Source organism: Gopherus evgoodei, chromosome 2, assembly GCF_007399415.2.
Source record: "Gopherus evgoodei ecotype Sinaloan lineage chromosome 2, rGopEvg1_v1.p, whole genome shotgun sequence".
Lineage (NCBI taxonomy): Eukaryota > Metazoa > Chordata > Testudines > Testudinidae > Gopherus > Gopherus evgoodei.
Window position 1 is genome coordinate 105,679,213 of NC_044323.1, and position 18,238 is coordinate 105,697,450.

The 18,238-nt window shown below is 40.5% G+C and overlaps 1 protein-coding gene across 3 annotated transcripts in view; it reads right to left on the reverse strand.

Moving 5' to 3' along the window:
* GRB10 (growth factor receptor bound protein 10) overlaps positions 1–18,238 on the reverse strand; it is a 159,944-nt gene that overhangs the window by 13,503 nt on the left and 128,203 nt on the right. For all 3 annotated transcript variants that reach the window (XM_030551470.1, XM_030551471.1, XM_030551472.1), the window contains 4 exons: positions 17,382–17,456; positions 13,860–13,997; positions 12,870–12,980; positions 10,525–10,623 (listed from right to left, as the gene is read on the reverse strand). In XM_030551470.1, coding sequence (XP_030407330.1) covers positions 10,525–10,623; positions 12,870–12,980; positions 13,860–13,997; positions 17,382–17,456 — 423 coding nt within the window. The remainder of the gene's footprint in view (positions 1–10,524; positions 10,624–12,869; positions 12,981–13,859; positions 13,998–17,381; positions 17,457–18,238) is intronic.

Genomic DNA, 18,238 nt, shown 5'->3' on the forward strand with positions numbered 1-18,238 from the left:
CTTCAGTGGTTGGCGTTAAGAGATTAAAAATTTGGCAGGGAGATACACCAAAGGGCCATATGTGGCTTTCAATGGTCTTGCTATGATTTGTCTAACTTACAGGGATTTTTAGAGCATACGTAGTGCTTGTGTTTGTCAGTCTGTTTGGTTTGTTTGTTTGTTTGAAGGACCGTGTGCTGTAGCTGGCAGTTGGAGGCGGAGCTACCAGGAAGGTTTGAAAGCTAGAAGCCTCTGGTAATTGGCTGAGCCTTAACCAGTGGGCGGGGCATTCACTCAGGCCAGGGCTTTATAAAGCTGTGCACAAGCGACCAGGGAGCTTAGTGAACAGGAGCTGTTAACAGGGAGTTTTGCAAGGGAGTTGGGAAGGGGAGTAAGAAGGGAGTGGGGTTCCCTTGTCGGTCTCATCTGTGACCCATTGGTCCCCTGAACCTAGAAACTGAGCCACATCCAAAACCTTTCTGTTTACAGCAGAGCAGAGCGGACAGGGAGCTGCAGCCGGGAATTTGAGAGAGTTTGACAGAGGGAGGCTTACAATAGTGAGGAGGACCCGCAACACCTGTGCCAGCACTGCTTCTGTCTCCTCCACCTGCGCCTGTAGCCAGACAGAGCACCAAAGCATGGATACTTTTACCCAGATTCTGGTGTGGGCTTGCAAACACTGTAATTTGCAATTTCCACTTCCTGATATCCAGGCTGGGGGTGGCATCCAATGTGAAAGGTGCCTACTGGTGGAATCTCTCAGGCAGCAGGTGGGAGAGCTACAGGAGGAGGTGGCCAGGCTGAGGAATATCCATAACCATGAGCAATTCTTGGACAGTATCCATGTGGAGACAGCTGACGTAGCTGTCCCAGTTGACAGGACTACTGACACCAGTGGAGGAGGAGGCTCAGGGTGGACACAGCCAGCTGGTTACTTCTAGCAGCAGGCAGTGCTCCACCCCTGCTGCAAACCCTCCTGCTGTGGTAAAAGATAACTGTTATGCTCTTCTTGATACAGGAGAGAAGAAATCACCCCCAACAGTTAAGGAGGTGAAGCCTTGTACCCCTAAGGCTGGGAGGTCTGCTGCCATCACTGATAAGAAACGTAGGGTAGTGGTGGTTGGAGACTCTCTGCTGAGGGGGACGGAGACACCCATCTGTCGCCCTGACTGTTCATCCCGGGAGGTATGCTGCCTGCCAGAGGCCCGTATCCGAGATGTTACAGAGGCATTGTCGAGGATTATCCGGCCTTCTAACTACTACCCCATGCTACTCATCCATGTGGACACAAATGATACTGCAAGGTGTGACACTGAGCAGATCAAGAGTGACTACAGGGCTCTGGGAGTACGGGTTAAGGAGTTTGGAGCGCAGGTGGTATTCTCTTCGATTCTTCCTGTTGAAGGTAGGGGCCCGGGCAGAGACAGATGCATTGTGGAGGTGAATGCCTGGCTGCGAAGATGGTGTCGCCAGGAGGGCTTTGGCTTCCTCGACCACGGGATGATATTCGAGGAAGGACTGCTAGGCACAGATGGCGTTCACCTTTCGAAGAGGGAAAAGGCCTTATTTGCGCACAGACTGGCTAACCTAGTAAGGAGGGCTTTAAACTAGGTTTAACGGGGACAGGTGAGCAAACCCCACAGGTAAGTGGGGAACAAGACCTGGGAGATGGATTGGAAACAGGAGGGAGCCCGGGCTATAATGGCAGTGAGGAAGGAGGGTCAGGGCAAACCTGGGAGGCAAGATCAAACCAGTATCTTAGATGCCTATATACAAATGCAAGAAGTATGGGTAGTAAGCAGGAAGAACTGGAAGTGCTAATAAATAAATACAACTATGACATTGTTGGCATTACTGAAACTTGGTGGGATAATACACACGACTGGAATGTTGGTGTGGATGGGTATAGTTTGCTCAGGAAGGATAGACAGGGGAAAAAGGGAGGAGGTGTTGCCTTATATATTAAAAATATACACACTTGGACTGAGGTGGAGATGGACATAGGAGACGGAAGTGTTGAGAGTCTCTGGGTTAGGCTAAAAGGGGTAAAAAACACGGGTGATGTCGTGCTGGGAGTCTACTACAGGCCGCCTAATCAGGTGGAAGAGGTGGATGAGGCTTTTTTCAAACAACTAACAAAATCATCCAAAGCCCGAGATTTGGTGGTGATGGGGGACTTCAACTATCCAGATATATGTTGGGAAAATAACACTGTGGGGCACAGACTCTCCAATAAGTTCCTGGACTGCATTGCAGACAACTTTTTATTTCAGAAAGTTGAAAAAGCTACTGGGGGGAAGCTGTTCTAGACTTGATTTTAACAAATAGGGAGGAACTTGTTGAGAATTTGAAAGTAGAAGGAAGCTTGGGTGAAAGTGATCATGAAATCATAGAGTTTGCAATTCTAAGGAAGGGTAGAAGGGAGTACAGCAGAATTGAGACAATGGATTTCAGGAAGGCAGATTTTGGTAAGCTCAGAGAGCTGATAGGTAAGGTCCCATGGGAAACAAGACTGAGGGGAAAAACAACTGAGGAGAGTTGGCAGTTTTTCAAAGGAACACTATTAAGGGCCCAAAAGCAAGCTATTCCGATGGTTAGGAAAGATAGAAAATGTGGCAAAAGACCACCTTGGCTTACCCTTGAGATCTTGCGTGACCTACAAAATAAAAAGGCGTCACATAAAAAATGGAAACTAGGTCAGATTACAAAAGGATGAATATAGGCAAATAACACAGGAATGCAGAGGAAAGATTAGAAAAGCAAAGGCACAAAATGAACTCAAACTAGCTATGGGAATAAAGGGAAACAAGACGACTTTTTATCAATACATTAGAAGCAAGAGGAAGACCAAGGACAGGGTAGGCCCACTGCTCAGTGAGGAGGGGGAAACAGTAACGGGAGACTTGGAAATGGCAGAGATGCTTAATGACTTCTTTGTTTCGGTCTTCACTGAGAAGTCTGAAGGAATGTCTAGTATAGTGAATGCTTACGGGGAGAGGGTAGGTTTAGAAGATAAAATAAAAAAAGAGCAAGTAAAAAATCACTTAGAAAAGTTAGATGCCTGGAAGTCACCAAGGCCTGATGAAATGCATCCTAGAATACTCAAGGAGTTAATAGAAGAGGTATCTGAGCCTCTAGCTATTATCTTTGGGAAATCATGGGAGACGGGGGATATTCCAGAAGACTGGAAGGGGGCAAATATAGTGCCCATCTATAAAAAGGGAAATAAAAACAACCCAGGAAACTACAGACCAGTTAGTTTAACTTCTGTGCCAGGGAAGATAATGGAGCAGGTAATTAAAGAAATCATCTGCAAACACTTGGAAGGTGGTAAGGTGATAGGGAATAGCCTATAGCATGGATTTGTAAAGCACAAATCGTGTCAAACTAATCTGATAGCGTTCTTTGATAGGATAACAAGCCTTGTGGATAAGGGAGAAGCAGTGGATGTGATATACCTAGACTTTAGTAAGGCATTTGATACGGTCTCGCATGATATTCTTATAGATAAACTAGGAAAGTACAATTTAGATGGGGCTACTATAAGGTGGGTGCATAACTGGCTGGATAACCGTACTCAGAGTAGTTGTTAATGGCTCTCAATCCTGCTGGAAAGGTATAACAAGTGGGGTTCCGCAGGGGTCTGTTTTGGGACCGGTTCTGTTCAATATCTTCATCAACGATTTAGATGTTGGCATAGAAAGTACACTTATTAAGTTTGCGGACGATACCAAACTGGGAGAGATTGCAACTGCTTTGGAGGACAGAGTCAAAATTCAAAATGATCTGGACAAATTGGAGAAATGGTCTGAGGTAAACAGGATGAAGTTCAATAAAGATAAATGCAAAGTGCTCCACTTAGGAAGGAACAATCAGTTTCACACATACAGAATGGGAAGAGACTGTCTAGGAAGGAGTATGGCAGAAAGAGATCTAGGGGTCATAGTAGACCACAAGCTTAATATGAGTCAACAGTGTGATACTGTTGCAAAAAAAGCAAACATGATTCTGGGATGCATTAACAGGTGTGTTGTAAACAAGACACGAGAAGTCATTCTTCCGCTTTACTCTGCGCTGGTTAGGCCTCAGCTGGAGTACTGTGTCCAGTTCACGGCACCGCATTTCAAGAAAGATGTGGAGAAATTGGAGAGGGTCCAGAGAAGAGCAACAAGAATGATTAAAGGTCTTGAGAACATGACCTATGAAGGAAGGCTGAAGAAATTGGGTTTGTTTAGTTTGGAAAAGAGAAGACAGAGGGGGACATGATAGCAGTTTTCAGGTATCTAAAAGGGTGTCATCAGGAGGAGGGAGAAAACTTGTTCACCTTAGCCTCCAATGATAGAACAAGAAGCAATGGGCTTAAACTGCAGCAAGGAAGATTTAGGTTGGACATTAGGAAAAAGTTCCTAACTGTCAGGGTAGTTAAACACTGGAATAGATTGCCCAGGGAAGTTGTGGAATCTCCATCTCTGGAGATATTTAAGAGTAGGTTAGATAAATGTCTATGAGGGATGGTCTAGACAATATTTGGTCCTGCCATGAGGGCAGGGGACTGGACTCGATGACCTCTCGAGGTCCCTTCCAGTCCTAGAGTCTATGAATCTATGAACCTATGTAATGAGTTCTCTTAAAAGGCTGCAAATGTTCTACTGGCTTTATGCCTACATAGCTCCAAACTGCACAGGGGGCATGATGCAATTTTATGTGTGGAATGAGCGAGGCTGAGCTGGAATGGAAGTATGCCTCTGATAAGTGAAGTTCTCACAGAATTGAGGGGAGAGGAGCTGGCAGTAGTATTCGTCTACCTCCTCCCACCAAAATACCCTTTAGAGATCACAGAAAACAACAACATAGATAGTATACATTTAGACTCTGCTATAAACACACTGATTTAAGCCTTCCAGTTCAGTTTTGACTTTAACATTAGTATTACTGTTATCTAAATGTACATAATTTATTATAATTAAAGTTATTTCAACAGGAAGTAACAGTGGTACTGTACTTCAATCTCACGTACAAAAATGAGACATTGAACTATAACTATGTTACACATCTTGCATGACAAAGGTTACATGCATGTGCAGCTACGACTGTAGAAAAAATAAGATAAGACTATAATACATGTTCTTATTTGAGAATCAGTATTTGACCGCGCCTTCCATATGGCTTTTAATCTTAAATAATGGCTTCAATTTATGCCATGCCTGGACAGTTAGTTGATCAAAATTCAGTAAAAAGTAACTGGAGAGAGAACTATGCTAGTGGTCATTAAAGAGACACTTGCAGCTCACAAGCCTCAGTCGAAGAATCACTGGTATAGATGTAGCATTTAATGTGTCTCCTGTGGCTCTTTTGCAGCACATAATATTAAAACAGCGTGATTTAGCCACTGAGGTCTGAGTATCCCTGATCTGCACAAATCAGACACACATTCTATATTCAGGTACAGTACAGGATACAAGAAACAACATGCACATCCTGGAGTACATTTATCTAGTACAGCCTGTTTTGCATTCCCTTACAAATGGGAAAAGGATTTTCTGTACTGTAATTTACAGAGAATTGTTCTTAAAGATTAACGGGTTAGATAATTTGGAGAGCATTCAAATCAATGAGTTCTGATTTGGAAAATGAGAGCTTAACGCAATCAGGGCACGTGGACTGAGAGAATGGACTGAAAAGCTGCAGTTCCATATGTGCATGTGTGATAGAGGAACTTCACTACTGATGCAAAAGTGACTTTGATAAAATTATTATAAATTTACTCTTCTAATGTTAGGTCATTACAAACTCGTCTGTACCTTTACTGAATCTTAGGAGATAGTTATCACAGCTTTCATGCATATGGTGCTTGTAGAAAAAGTTCCTCACAGGCATATATTTTTATTTATTTAATTATATGAAATGTCCAAGCTACGGAAACTCCTAGGAATTCTGTTGACTGTCAACGTGACAAATTCCTCAAGTGTCCAAGGAGATAAAACCAATTTTATTACCCCTAGGGATATTTATACTAACTCTGAAATGCATTTTTAATTCCTGTTTTGCTTTTTTTTTTTTTTTTAATACTAATATCTTATGAGCTATGTTTTGAAAAATGGATGTAAGCTTGGTTGTTGTGATTGGTGCTTGGTATAGAACAGGGATAGGCAACCTATGGCAAGTGTGCTGAAGGCGGCATGTGAGCCGACATTCAGTGGCGCTCACACTGCCTAGGTCCAGGCCACCCGTCTGGAGGACTCTGCATTTTAATTTAATTTTAAATGAAGCTTCTTAAACATTTTAAAAACCTTATTTACTCTACATACAACAATAGTTTAGTTATATATTATAGACTTATAGAAAGAGACCTTCTAAAAACATAAAAATGTATTACCGACGCGCGAAACCTTAAATTAGAGCGAATAAATGAAGATTTGGCACACTACTTCTGAAAGGTTGCCGACCCCGGTATAGAATATCTGATAGCAGTTTTTAATTGCAAATTGTATACTGCGACTGGTATACACCGATTGGCCTACAAGGCATCTAAACCAGAGCATCTTATCAGAGAACAGGACACATCTGTTGTCTAAAATGTCAGTTTGAAAAGAAATGGTTTATCTCAAACAACAGACCTTGAAAAAGAGTTAGGTCCTGACTTCAAGAGGATGTTAAGTAAAGAGAATTATTTCTGTCATTCTAAAATCTTGCTCCTTGAAGCCTTAAGAAAAGCGTTTATACTTGAGAAATATTTTGTAGAAAATCTTTGTTTATTTCTTAAATGTTGAGATGGCAAGCCCTGGTGAAATGTAATTCCTAAAATCATTGCTATGTAAATGCTAAAATGTGTTATGTACTATCATGGAATCCAATGATTTTGTTAAACTGATTACTGACGTATGTATAAAATATTTATATTAATGGGGATTATTTAGCAAACTATCTGGCATACTCAAGCAGCAATTCCCTCACCCAATTCAGGAAGACAAGAAGAATCATCCCTGCAGAAATTGTTATTAAAGAAGTTGATGATTTTTCATAACTATTTAAGCTAAAATCTAAGAATTTATTTAACTTTAAAAGCCTATTTGGAGAACTAAAAAACTTCTATGCAAAAGAACAAGAGTGTTTGGACTTTAAAAAAAAAAAAAATTTCAGTTCCTGTTGAACTTCTCTCAGAAATGCCTGGATAAAAAGGAAGTTAAAACTAACTTTTAAAGTTATCTAAGGTTTTCCTGCCACAAGAGAACAAATACAATTAGACGCATATTGCATGTCCATTAAGCATACTGCTTATTCAGAAGCTGAAGGTGTAACCATAACCAAAACCTGAAGACATGGAGCCAATCAAGGGATGACAGCAGCCAACTTTGAATCTAAACAAGCCTGAGAGATGTTTTCTTAAAATATCATTAAAATAGGAAGGAGAAGATCATAAAAACTCTGAAGTGAGCCCCCAACACACACAGCCACAGCCACGAGATTAGATTTAAAAACTCTTGTGATTTTATTGGGATATGGAAATGCTCTTTTAACTTAAGATGTTAACAGTTTCTCCTGGTAATCACCACATAGTTAGACCAGATAGTTCGGGAGTGGAGATAGGGGTTAAGTGTTGGGTCTGTTTATAGCACAAAGAAAAACCTGTGGCTGGCCCGTGTCAACTGACGGGCTTGCAGATTCAGGCTGCGGGCCTGTTTCATTGCTGTGTAGACTTCTGGGCTTAAGCTGGAGCCCAAGCTCTGGGACTCTCTGGGCTCCAGGTCTCTGCTGGGTGGGAGGGTCCCACAGCTCAGGCTCAGTGCAAACCCGGAAGCCTACACAGCAATGAAACAGCCCCAGAGGCCGAGTGGGTTGGCATGGGCCAGCTCCAGGTTTTTCTTTTCTGTGTAGACATTCCCATTGATAAACAGAAAAATAGTGGGAGTTAATTGAATTTAGGATTCTTAATAGTCATTAATTGGTCTGTCTTAAGACAGATCCATAAATGGTTTCTGAATAACTGATTTAAATCATTCCTTTGATTTATTAAGTTTTAGTAAAGATTATAATTGGGCAAAGTAAACCAAGTGTTTGTTATTCCTAAAAATCAACAGGACGCACCTGCCTTGCAACAAAATTTTTGCACATTTATAAACAGTCTTGGTTTTCTAATGATACACTGCAACATTGGGAATAAGACCTTGGTCTCAATTTATTAAGCGAAAAGTGGCTCCACCAAAGGAGGGCCAGTTCTCGAGGGTGCAGTATCTACTGTCTACAAAGTGGCACCCGGAAGAGACTGTAATTGTAGTAGCCAATTTATCATTTGTGTTCTGTCTTTTGTTTTCTTTTCCTTTTTTATATAATAAAATAGCCAAGGTTAATAATTGTGATTACTTTGCTTGGCTTTAATAATGGAGCCCCTAAAGTATGTAGAAGAACTCCTGTGACTTAAGGCTTGTCTACATTACCTGGTGGATTGACGGGAAGTGACTGATCCAGTGGAGTGTCAATCTATTGCGTCTAGTCTAGATATGATAAATCAACTGTTGAGCACTCTCCCGTCGACTCTGGTACTCCACCAGGGTGAGAGGCGCAGGCTGAGTCTACGGGAGAGCGTCAGCCATCGACTTACCGCAGTGAAGACACTGCGGTAAGTAGATCTAAGTATGTCAACTTCCGCTACGTTATTCATGTAGCTGAAGTTGCGTAACTCAGATCAACCCTCGCCCCCTAGTGTAGACCAGGCCTAAACAGTGGAAATCACATCCCTGAGTTGGCACCTAGAGAAACAATTCATGACAGCTGGACTACCATAACTTGTTTCTCAAGACTAAATATTTTTAGTAATTTGGGGGATAAAAATTACACAGCACACAACACAAATTTAAAATTACCACTTTCTATCCCACTCGTCTGGAAATTAGCCAGGACTAAAGACAAACCAGACAAACTCTTGAAACTGAGGAGTGGGTCTGGGGATAAAAATGCTGCAGAGTAAGGTAAGTATACTACTACTATGTACTTTCTGTGTACTGTGCAATACTTCCTGGTAAACATGTGTGAGGGACTGTTTGGCCACTGATAACTGATTACAACAGAAAGTGATAATGTTAACCTCAGAGGTTGTAGAATTACCCTGCAGTTAAGACAGTGCCACATTCCTACCAGAGCACTGCAGGCTGTAGTGTTGATATTGAACTTCCTATTTAGGCTCAAGAATACACAACATTGGCTGACCCCAGCATCAAGTTGCCCTTTTGGTTACGACATGACATTGTGTATGGAGATGCTATAAATGCATTCACTAGAATCTAGAGCATACATTTTCAAATGTGACAAGTGATTCTGGGTGACTCTTAACCCACCTTAAAGACCTCTGATTTTCAGAGAGTGCTGAGTACCCACCCTCTGAAATCTGGCCCTTCAAGGTCTCTCATCAGTTGGGCACCCCTTTGTCACTTGGGAATATTTAAGTCTAATGAGACAACATTAAATTTGTGTTGCCTGCGTGGATCTGAATTCTTATGCATTCACCTCACAATATTCACATAAAGCTGTAGCATAGAAATTGAGAGTTAGCATGGAGGGGAGGCTTTTCATGGATGAGATGGTAGAGAATTTATGTTGCCCTTGACAAAAGTGAGGCTCTAAGGTTTTGAGAGCCTCCAGGGTCTTCTTCTCCACATAAGATTTTCAAGGTTGGAATTTATAAAGGGTACTTCTAACGGACCTCCTCCTCGATGGGAGCCAGACAGTCCATTGCTTCTCTGCTAGAACACAAAAGATCGTTTCCCACCGAGGTTTCTCTCCACTATACCCCACCCCAACACAATCTATCATACAAGACTCTGAACTACACCACCACTCTGCCAGCCAAGTGAGGAAGCTAGTACTACTCTTTTTGTCGAGAGTACACTGATAAGTCTGCTTCCATGCACCCATTCCAATGAAAAACATATTCACTCCTTGCTCTCTTGACCCAGGTCGGATGTTGAATCGTGTTTTATTAGAAGCCACACCAGTTAAACAACCGTGCAAAAAAACCACTACAGTTTTTAAAAGACAATTTGCCTTAGGAAATAGAAAACAAAAAGTTAGAACAGGACACTAGACAGTATCTCGTACTAGTTAAAATCACTGTTTAAATACTTGACCTCAACTCTTGGTGGGTTTTTTGGTTTTTTTTTTTTTTTTTTTAATAAAGATTCTGCATTGACATGATGAGTTTAAAACCACTGATTGTTTCGATTTTTGAGGCAAACATATACTTCATATTTTGCCATGCCAGGATTGTGTTTTATTTATATGTGCGATGAATATCATCTAATGCTGTGGTCACAAGCTTCTGATTAAACGCTGTATCCAGTATTTTAATTTCCAAAATGGAAGTATCTGCTGCAGAACATAGTTGACCTTGGGATACGTAAGTGAGCAGTTCGATAAGAGTAGCTAGGGATTTTTTCATAAAAATATTGCCTTGTGTATTCAGTGCACAACAGTATGGGAAAACTGAAATCTCTCAAGAATATGAAGACAGCTGCAGACCTAGCCTAATTTAGGTTATGAGAAAGTAGGTACCTTGAGGAGTCTAAATGCAGTCATCCAACATGTTCTGCTCTGCTCATCTTCAGCACACAGCAACCTCAATTCCTTAGTTTCATTTCTCACTCTGTTGGGCTACAAAATGTAAGAGGGAATTCAGTTATGTTTAACAGGAAAGCAACAGCACTTGACATATACTGTCTAGGAAATGCAGGCACAGAGAGTAAGAAAATGGGAAATATTTACCAAGAAAATACTCGTTCACACTCAACTTGTGTTCAGTGGAGGCAAAAATGTATTTGGAGAGAAAAGTCTAGAACCAACTTCCCTGACTGGTCCCCAATAAAAGGAGAGTGATCAGTTTGTAACCTTTGCCATTTTACAACAGTATGCCACTCAAACATCTTGTATCCAAGGTTATCAAGACACTGTACAATTTAAGTAAACTAATCCTCAAAATAACCTTGAGAATAAGGGCTTTGTCAGCCCCATTTTAAAGATGAGACTCGGAGGCAGAGAGATGAACTGACTCATCTAAGGTCACACATGAAGTCTGCAGCAGAACTGGATGCAGGGACTAGATCGCCCAACACTCAGTCCTGTACCTTAATCACACTACTCCTCAGATACCACTATCTTATTGTTGAGCGTTTTTTCTTGCCTTCTTACTGTTCACGTTAAGATTAATAAAATACTTGAAAGTGGTTTTTGAGCACTTGAAATAAGGAAGACTGTGGGTGATTAAAACAAAAAAAAAAAAAAAAAGGGAGTTTATGTTTTTGATAGATAATTTTACCTGACAATTATCCATTCTAACAGCGCCTGCTGTCCCCTCTGCAGATGGCAGAAGTATTACTGCTGGAGCTACCCACACCTCTGCAGACTAGAGGCCAGAGAATGTCAGACTTGCCTTGTGAGGAGCTACATATATTGCCTTAGAGAACCCCATATCAGACAGGAGGAGAGTTCTACCCCACCCCCCTCAATGCCTATACAAATGGCTTTCCCTGGTTAACTCAGTATGTCTCCATTAGCCATCATTCCTGGGAGAGAGAGTTTATTTCTAGCCAAACAGTACTTGCTGGTAGAGACAAGTTCATAGAAATGAGGAACTCCTCTCCGTTGCCTCTACCGTGACAAACCCTTGAAACACATCAATAAAAGCAGCTCCCAGGCCTGTCTCCCCACTCCTCTCTTCAGATTTTCTCCTGAGGCCTGTTGCATAAAGGCACACAGTAGACAGCCTTATTTTCAGTACCCAAATGACAGACAATTGGATTTAGGTGCTTTAAAAAAATGTTACCAGACACATTGGTGACAACAATGAGAGAGGGGTGCACACTGAGGAGTGTCTATATACAAAAGTTGTACCACTTCAGCTGGCTTAGTTAATATCAGCACAATCCCTAGCATGGAAGGCATTATATTGGTAAAAACGTATTCTGTCTTATTCCCCTTCCCATATAAGCATAAACTACACCAGTAGGAGTATCTTTATCCTGGTATAATTCCAACCACTCTAGTGGTTGTACAGATACAACTTTATTGGTAAAAAAAAAAAAAAAAATTCATCTCCCTAACTCGCATGGTTATACCAGTACAAAAGCTGCAGGTAGGCCAGGCATAACAGCTAAAAAACGACCCTGTATACTTTACTCCATTTTTCAAACTGACCTCCTGCTTTAAAGTAAGTGCAAACAAGCTGCTTGTTATATTGGTGCATTTACCTCCATGTAGAGTACGATCCTCTGCTATGTAATTTGGGCACTTGCTCTCATAAGGAGCTTTCCTTTTCACAGTGATTAAGGTATGAAAAGCAGAGGGTACATGTGAATGTCTGGAATGAGTGTCTGAACATATAACCCCAAGGCCATCCAACATGATTTTGCACTCAAACCTGCCAGTCCAAAAGACGTACTGGGTTTTCAAAGCACAGAAGCACTGATACTTAAAATACAGCCACCCGGAAATTAAATGTCCATGACCCGCACATTATGTATTTAAAGCTTAAGGGGCCCTCTCATGTAACTAACATCAGAGCTTCTAAACCCCAGAGTAATATCCAAGCATGCAATTCTAGGTTTTCCATTGTGGAACCTCGTGAAATCACTATATTAGTAAAATGCACAGCCTGGAACAACTATCACTGCTACTCGATTTGCTGCTGTGCAAAGTTTTATCCCTTTCGGTCAGACTGTGCTGCCCTCCTACCCTCACCTTTCCACTGCCTAGTATCAGACTCCAAAAGTCTTTCTGAAGTCAATAGGATTACTTAGTGAGTAAACTTCTACACATGGTGAGTAAGGGTATCACAAATTTGCTAAAAAAAAATGCTAATGATTTCAGTTCCACCTTGGGAACAAGTTAATGAGAGGAATTACCTTTACACAAAATCCATAGTCTGCAGGAGCATTATACAATTTCTTGCCTGCTATCAATGAGAAGATATTGCTGTCTTCTAGGTCAGCTAACAACTGCAAGTGTCTTGGCTCCTGTGGAAATATTGTACCTTTTAAATTGTAGGATTAAACCACTGAAACATTTCAATGCCAGCCATACCTTCTCTGAAGAATAACATCCATCAGAGGGCAGTGTATGCACATTTAAACTGCCTCTCTCTAAGCACCTGAAGTTTTATTTAACATACAATAAAATGAACCGTTTGACCTTTTCAGATTGACTATACGTTTATAAATGTAAAGTTAAAATTGTTCTCAGGATGCATACTGACAAACTGAGCTGTATTTCTGAGATATTTGCTTGCAAGGAAAATACTATGAGACCAAAAAAACTCCAAAACAACAAAAAAAAGTACCAATCCTAGCAAAACTACACAATAGCAGGAGAAGGGTAGGGGTTTATGCTGAAAGTTGACAAACATTTACATTCTGGTATGATGAAATGATGCGTAAAGCTGGTTTTGCCTTCTATAGAGCTATATTGGTTCTGATTATTGTTATTTCGTTTTTCAAATTTAATAATTCAGCTTTTAGTTACCATCTAAAATAAACCTATAAGAAGTTCACTCATGAAGCAAGTGTTTTCTCTCAAATCCATAAATTCTCATTTAATGCAACTTCGGTATCCTCATATATATTTTTATATATTAAAAGCACATGTATATCTGAGTATATTATTATTATTATAATGAATAAATTCAAAGATGAATATTTCAAGATGAAGAGATGTAGTGACCCAAGTCGTCTTTGCTTCTTGCCCACAATGTATTTATTGTTTTGCATCATCTCTTTTTTTTAAAAAGAAAACTCTGTGGAAACTTTTATATTAAAAAAATCTACTGTAAGTAGAAATTCATTTTACATACCAACAATTTTAGTAGCACAATTCTTTAAAAATAAATAAATAAATACCTTTGAAGTTCCTTTTGTGGAGCAATAAAGTCCTGATCTTCTCAAACACACATATAACTTTTTCCACGATTTCCTACCCAACTCTTTAACATGCAAGAAACCTTGAATTTCAGGGCAGCTACTGGAGTTTAAAAAGTTCTGTGGGAGATGAAAATTAAAAATATTAAGTTATACGATTATGTACTAGAAACATTGACAGAATTAGCACCACACCTGTAGCAAGGATGAGTCGGTCACAGTAACTGACTTGAATGTTCCTTAGTGAGAGCTGCTATCTTCTTTCAAAGCAAAGTAGGTCAACAAGCATTAGGGAACTTTTGGTGTCCACAGTGTCCACATGGACAGATAGTGCATGGCAGGCTACAGCGTTGTAGATTTACACCCCAGCTTGCCATGCATTAACTGATTTTCAGTGGCACTCACATTGCCCGGGTCCTGGCCAGCGGTCCGAGGGACTCTGCATTTTAACTTAATTTTAAATGAAGCTTCTTAAACATTTTAAAAATTGTATTTACTCTACATACAACAATAGTTTAGTTATATATTATAGGCTTATAGAAAGAGACCTTCTAAAAACGTTAAAATGTATTACTGGCACGTGAAACCTTAAATCAGAGTGAATAAATGGAGACTTGGCACACCACTTCTGAAAGGCTGCTGACCCCTGGTCTAGACACTCCCTTAGGCCTGGGTCTACACTGGGGGGGGGGGGGGGGAAGAGGGGATATGCAACTTCAGCTACAGGAATACAGTAGCTGAAGTCGACGTATCTTATTTCAACTTACCTCCCGTCCTCATGGGGCGGGATCGACGGCTACGGCTCCCCTGTTGACTCTACCGCCACTTGCTCTGGTGGAGTTACAGAGTTGACGGGGAGCGCATTCGGGGATCGATATATCGCATCTAGACGAGACGTGATATATCGATCCCTGGTAAATCGATTGCTACCTGCCGATATGGCGGGTAGTCTGGATGTCCCTTAGTTACACTTAGCACATTGGCATATTCCTGTTTACCAGGCAACGAGCACTGAAGTCTTCCTTGCTCCAGGTGTGGAGCTAGCCAATACAGAATGTAACCATTCTTCCATACCTCCATTCCTCTTGCACTGATGAGTACGAACTGATATTTCAACCCAACATTTACACAACATAGAATTAATAAGTTGCCTGTGACTAAGAAACTTGCTAGCCACTAGAAATGTGCCAACAAGTGTAGCTTGGAAACAACTGACTGGAATGCAAAACTTCATCCAGCAAATTTAGATAAATGAACAGCCAATGCATGGATTATCCACCACAATTTAATATCTGTGTACCCCTTTCTGCACCCCACCTCATCCCCTTGCCCCCCGCCAGGGATATGCACAGGCAGCAGAACATTTCACACTCAGTAACTCAAATACACTGCATTCAACTACATCTTTACAATGACAAAGGCCCCTAGAAGTCAGGACCAAGAAATATTTTAAGAAATTAGGTTGGTATGCTATTTCTAACTTATATAGAGATGCTAGAAGGTGAACTAACGGGAACAGTTTAATATGCATTCAGGCAAATGAATCACAGAACTGTAGGGCTGGAAGATATAGGTCATCTAGCTGAGGCAGTATTGTTATCAGATATTTTAATCTAAAGCATGCTGCAAGTACATGTATTTGCTGCAAGTACATGTATTTGCTGCAATGCCATGAATTTGGTAAGAATTTTTCTTAACAAATTTGAATTTTGTTGAGGCAGTTTTTCCATTTAAAACCACTGATTACCAGCAGGGAAGGACAAGGGCTATGGAGCTCAGGACCTCTTTGTCCTCAAATACTCAATCTTCCACCAGAGCCTGAAGTGCTTCTCCTGGCAGCTATTGCTATGTTTTCTTCTCACCTTGTGCAAGACAAAATAAATTAAGAGGGATGGAGTGTAAATCAGGAGTAAACCCAGTGAAGCTGGTGGGAGCTGCTGGGCATTCAGCACTTTTGAAAGACAGGTCACTTATGTAGGTGCCTAACTTTAGGTGACTAGCTTTTGAAAATCCTAGTCACTTTAGAAATACATTTGTAAGTCAGAGTGCTGATTAGACATGAAAAACTGTCTAATCCAGAGCCAGTAAAACTATTGGGTGAAGCTAGTCAGTTAGGACTTATGTTTCATGCCCTTTGAATATTCCATAGAAGACTTGATGTTTTCTATATTTGTGTTGCCCTGGTTTTTATTCTGTTGGTAAAAATAAACATGTAAGCCCTGTTACGAGGTAAAGAATCTTAGAGGTCAATGTCTGCTTCTCTTAGGATGCCAAGCACATGCTCTGTTCATATTGCCACAACATACTCCTTTATAAGAACTTTGAACTGCTTTGAACTGAATAAGGTATAATATACGTATGCAGCATTGTTTCATATATATAATTTTTACAAAACTTTAGGCAAGCATCTATCATATATTTCTTTTCTCTTGTCTCCTTTAGTTCCATTCAGGATGTATTAAATCATTGGTTTGAATCTTATTTTGCATTTATAAGTTCTTATAGTTATTTTTATAAGAAAGGTTGATTCTCATTGGTTGGTATAACCACTGATATATGTTTATGTGAAAGCAAATAAACTTACCACTAAATTTGGTACGACTTCAAGCTAACCATGAGAACATACCTTTTTAAAGCAGTTATATAGCTTAATATACATTTATTTAGATTCTTAATTTTTACGTTTTTTATTATGTTAGCAAATGGTGAGCAACTCGTTTCTTATTTACTAGACGACAGTACTTTTTACTCAGGATTTGTGTCAGGCTGCATTTGGATAGAAACTGGCATTTAATTAAACCTGCACAAAGCCAGCCTTTGAAAATTGTGTTAGGTAAGGGAAATATTAACATAGTTAGTGAATAGATAGATTGTTTCTGGCCATCATGGGTCAGATTTCTAAAGGTATTCAGGCACATAAAGATGCAGATAGGTACCTAGTGGGATTTTGCAAAGTGCCTCAGAAGATGATGCTTAACACCGGTGTGAGTTAAGCATCTCATGCTAGATGTCCATGTACATACATAGGGTCTTGGATGGGACTGTACTCAGCCAGGTATCCTGTCCCACCACCCTTGCTGCAGCAGCTACACTGCTATTTTTAGCTCACTAGCTCAATCAAAGCTAACGCATGTATATCTATCTGATCTGGAAAAGTAACTTTTAGCTGCTGTGCAGCTATAACCTCGGTGGCCAGCAAACTGACATTTATCATATACACACAGAATGCTCTAACAGCTTAGCCACCATAGGCACTACTAACAGCAGCCCACAGTAATGCCATATGGCAATTTAGTGGGCATATGCAAACTAACTACTAACAGTTCATTTTTACAATTATTTAAAATCTAAATTAGACTGGCTAAAATCTCCAAAAATAATCAACATTATGAACATACACTAAATTAAACTCTCCTCTTTTCCTGATCACATTTCCAGTCCTCTTTAATCTTCCTCCCTTGCCCTTTATAAAGGCTACTTTAGCACAAGACTGTCTTAGATTACCTGCAAAAGTTGCGATTGTGGGATGCTGCCATTTGATTGCTGGCACCAAGCAACCATCTGCTCTGGAAAGAAATTCTGGGGGGGGGAGGGGGGTAAAAAAAAGACAGTTTGGAGTCAGACTGCATTTACATATTTCTGGTTAGTTAGTATTAGCTAATGGGCTAGATCAGATGGATCTTTTTCAGTCTCCACCTTCTATGATGGTTATTCTTAATTGAATTAAAGACTTCTTCACACCTTAAGTGATGCTAAAGCTTTCAAGCCCAATTCACTTCCCTCCCCCCCTCCCCCCCAAAAAACCCACCACAAACTACATTGATATGGCTTTTTTTTTTTAAATAAAGTTTGCAATATTTCATAAGTACATTTCTCCATCTGTGAAATTAAGGATAAATTTATCTTCTATAAAGAACATTCTCCATAACAATCTTCTCCTTCCTCTACAACAGAAAACTCAATCTAACACAGCTTTCGAGGTAGGGACAGGAGTTAGGAATTACAGTCTCTGGTTTCTAGCAATGGAGGGAAAGAATGGTACCATGATTAGGACACTAGCTGAGGACATGGGAGATCTAGATTAGAGTCCTTGGTCCACTAGAGACTTTCTGCATGGCCCTGGGCAAGTCACTTAGCCTCTCTGTGCCTTAGTTGCCCATTGGTAAACTGTGGATAACAGCACCTTCCCTCACAGGGTGTAGTGAGGAAAACTATATTAAAGAATGTGAGATGTTCAGATACTACAGAAATGGATGTGGGTGTCCCGTAAGTACTTTAAAATAGCTGTTTTCTCCCTCTAACCAAAGCACCATTTTATGTTGTTTTGGGTTGTTCAGTTCCACCAGAATGGATCATATTAA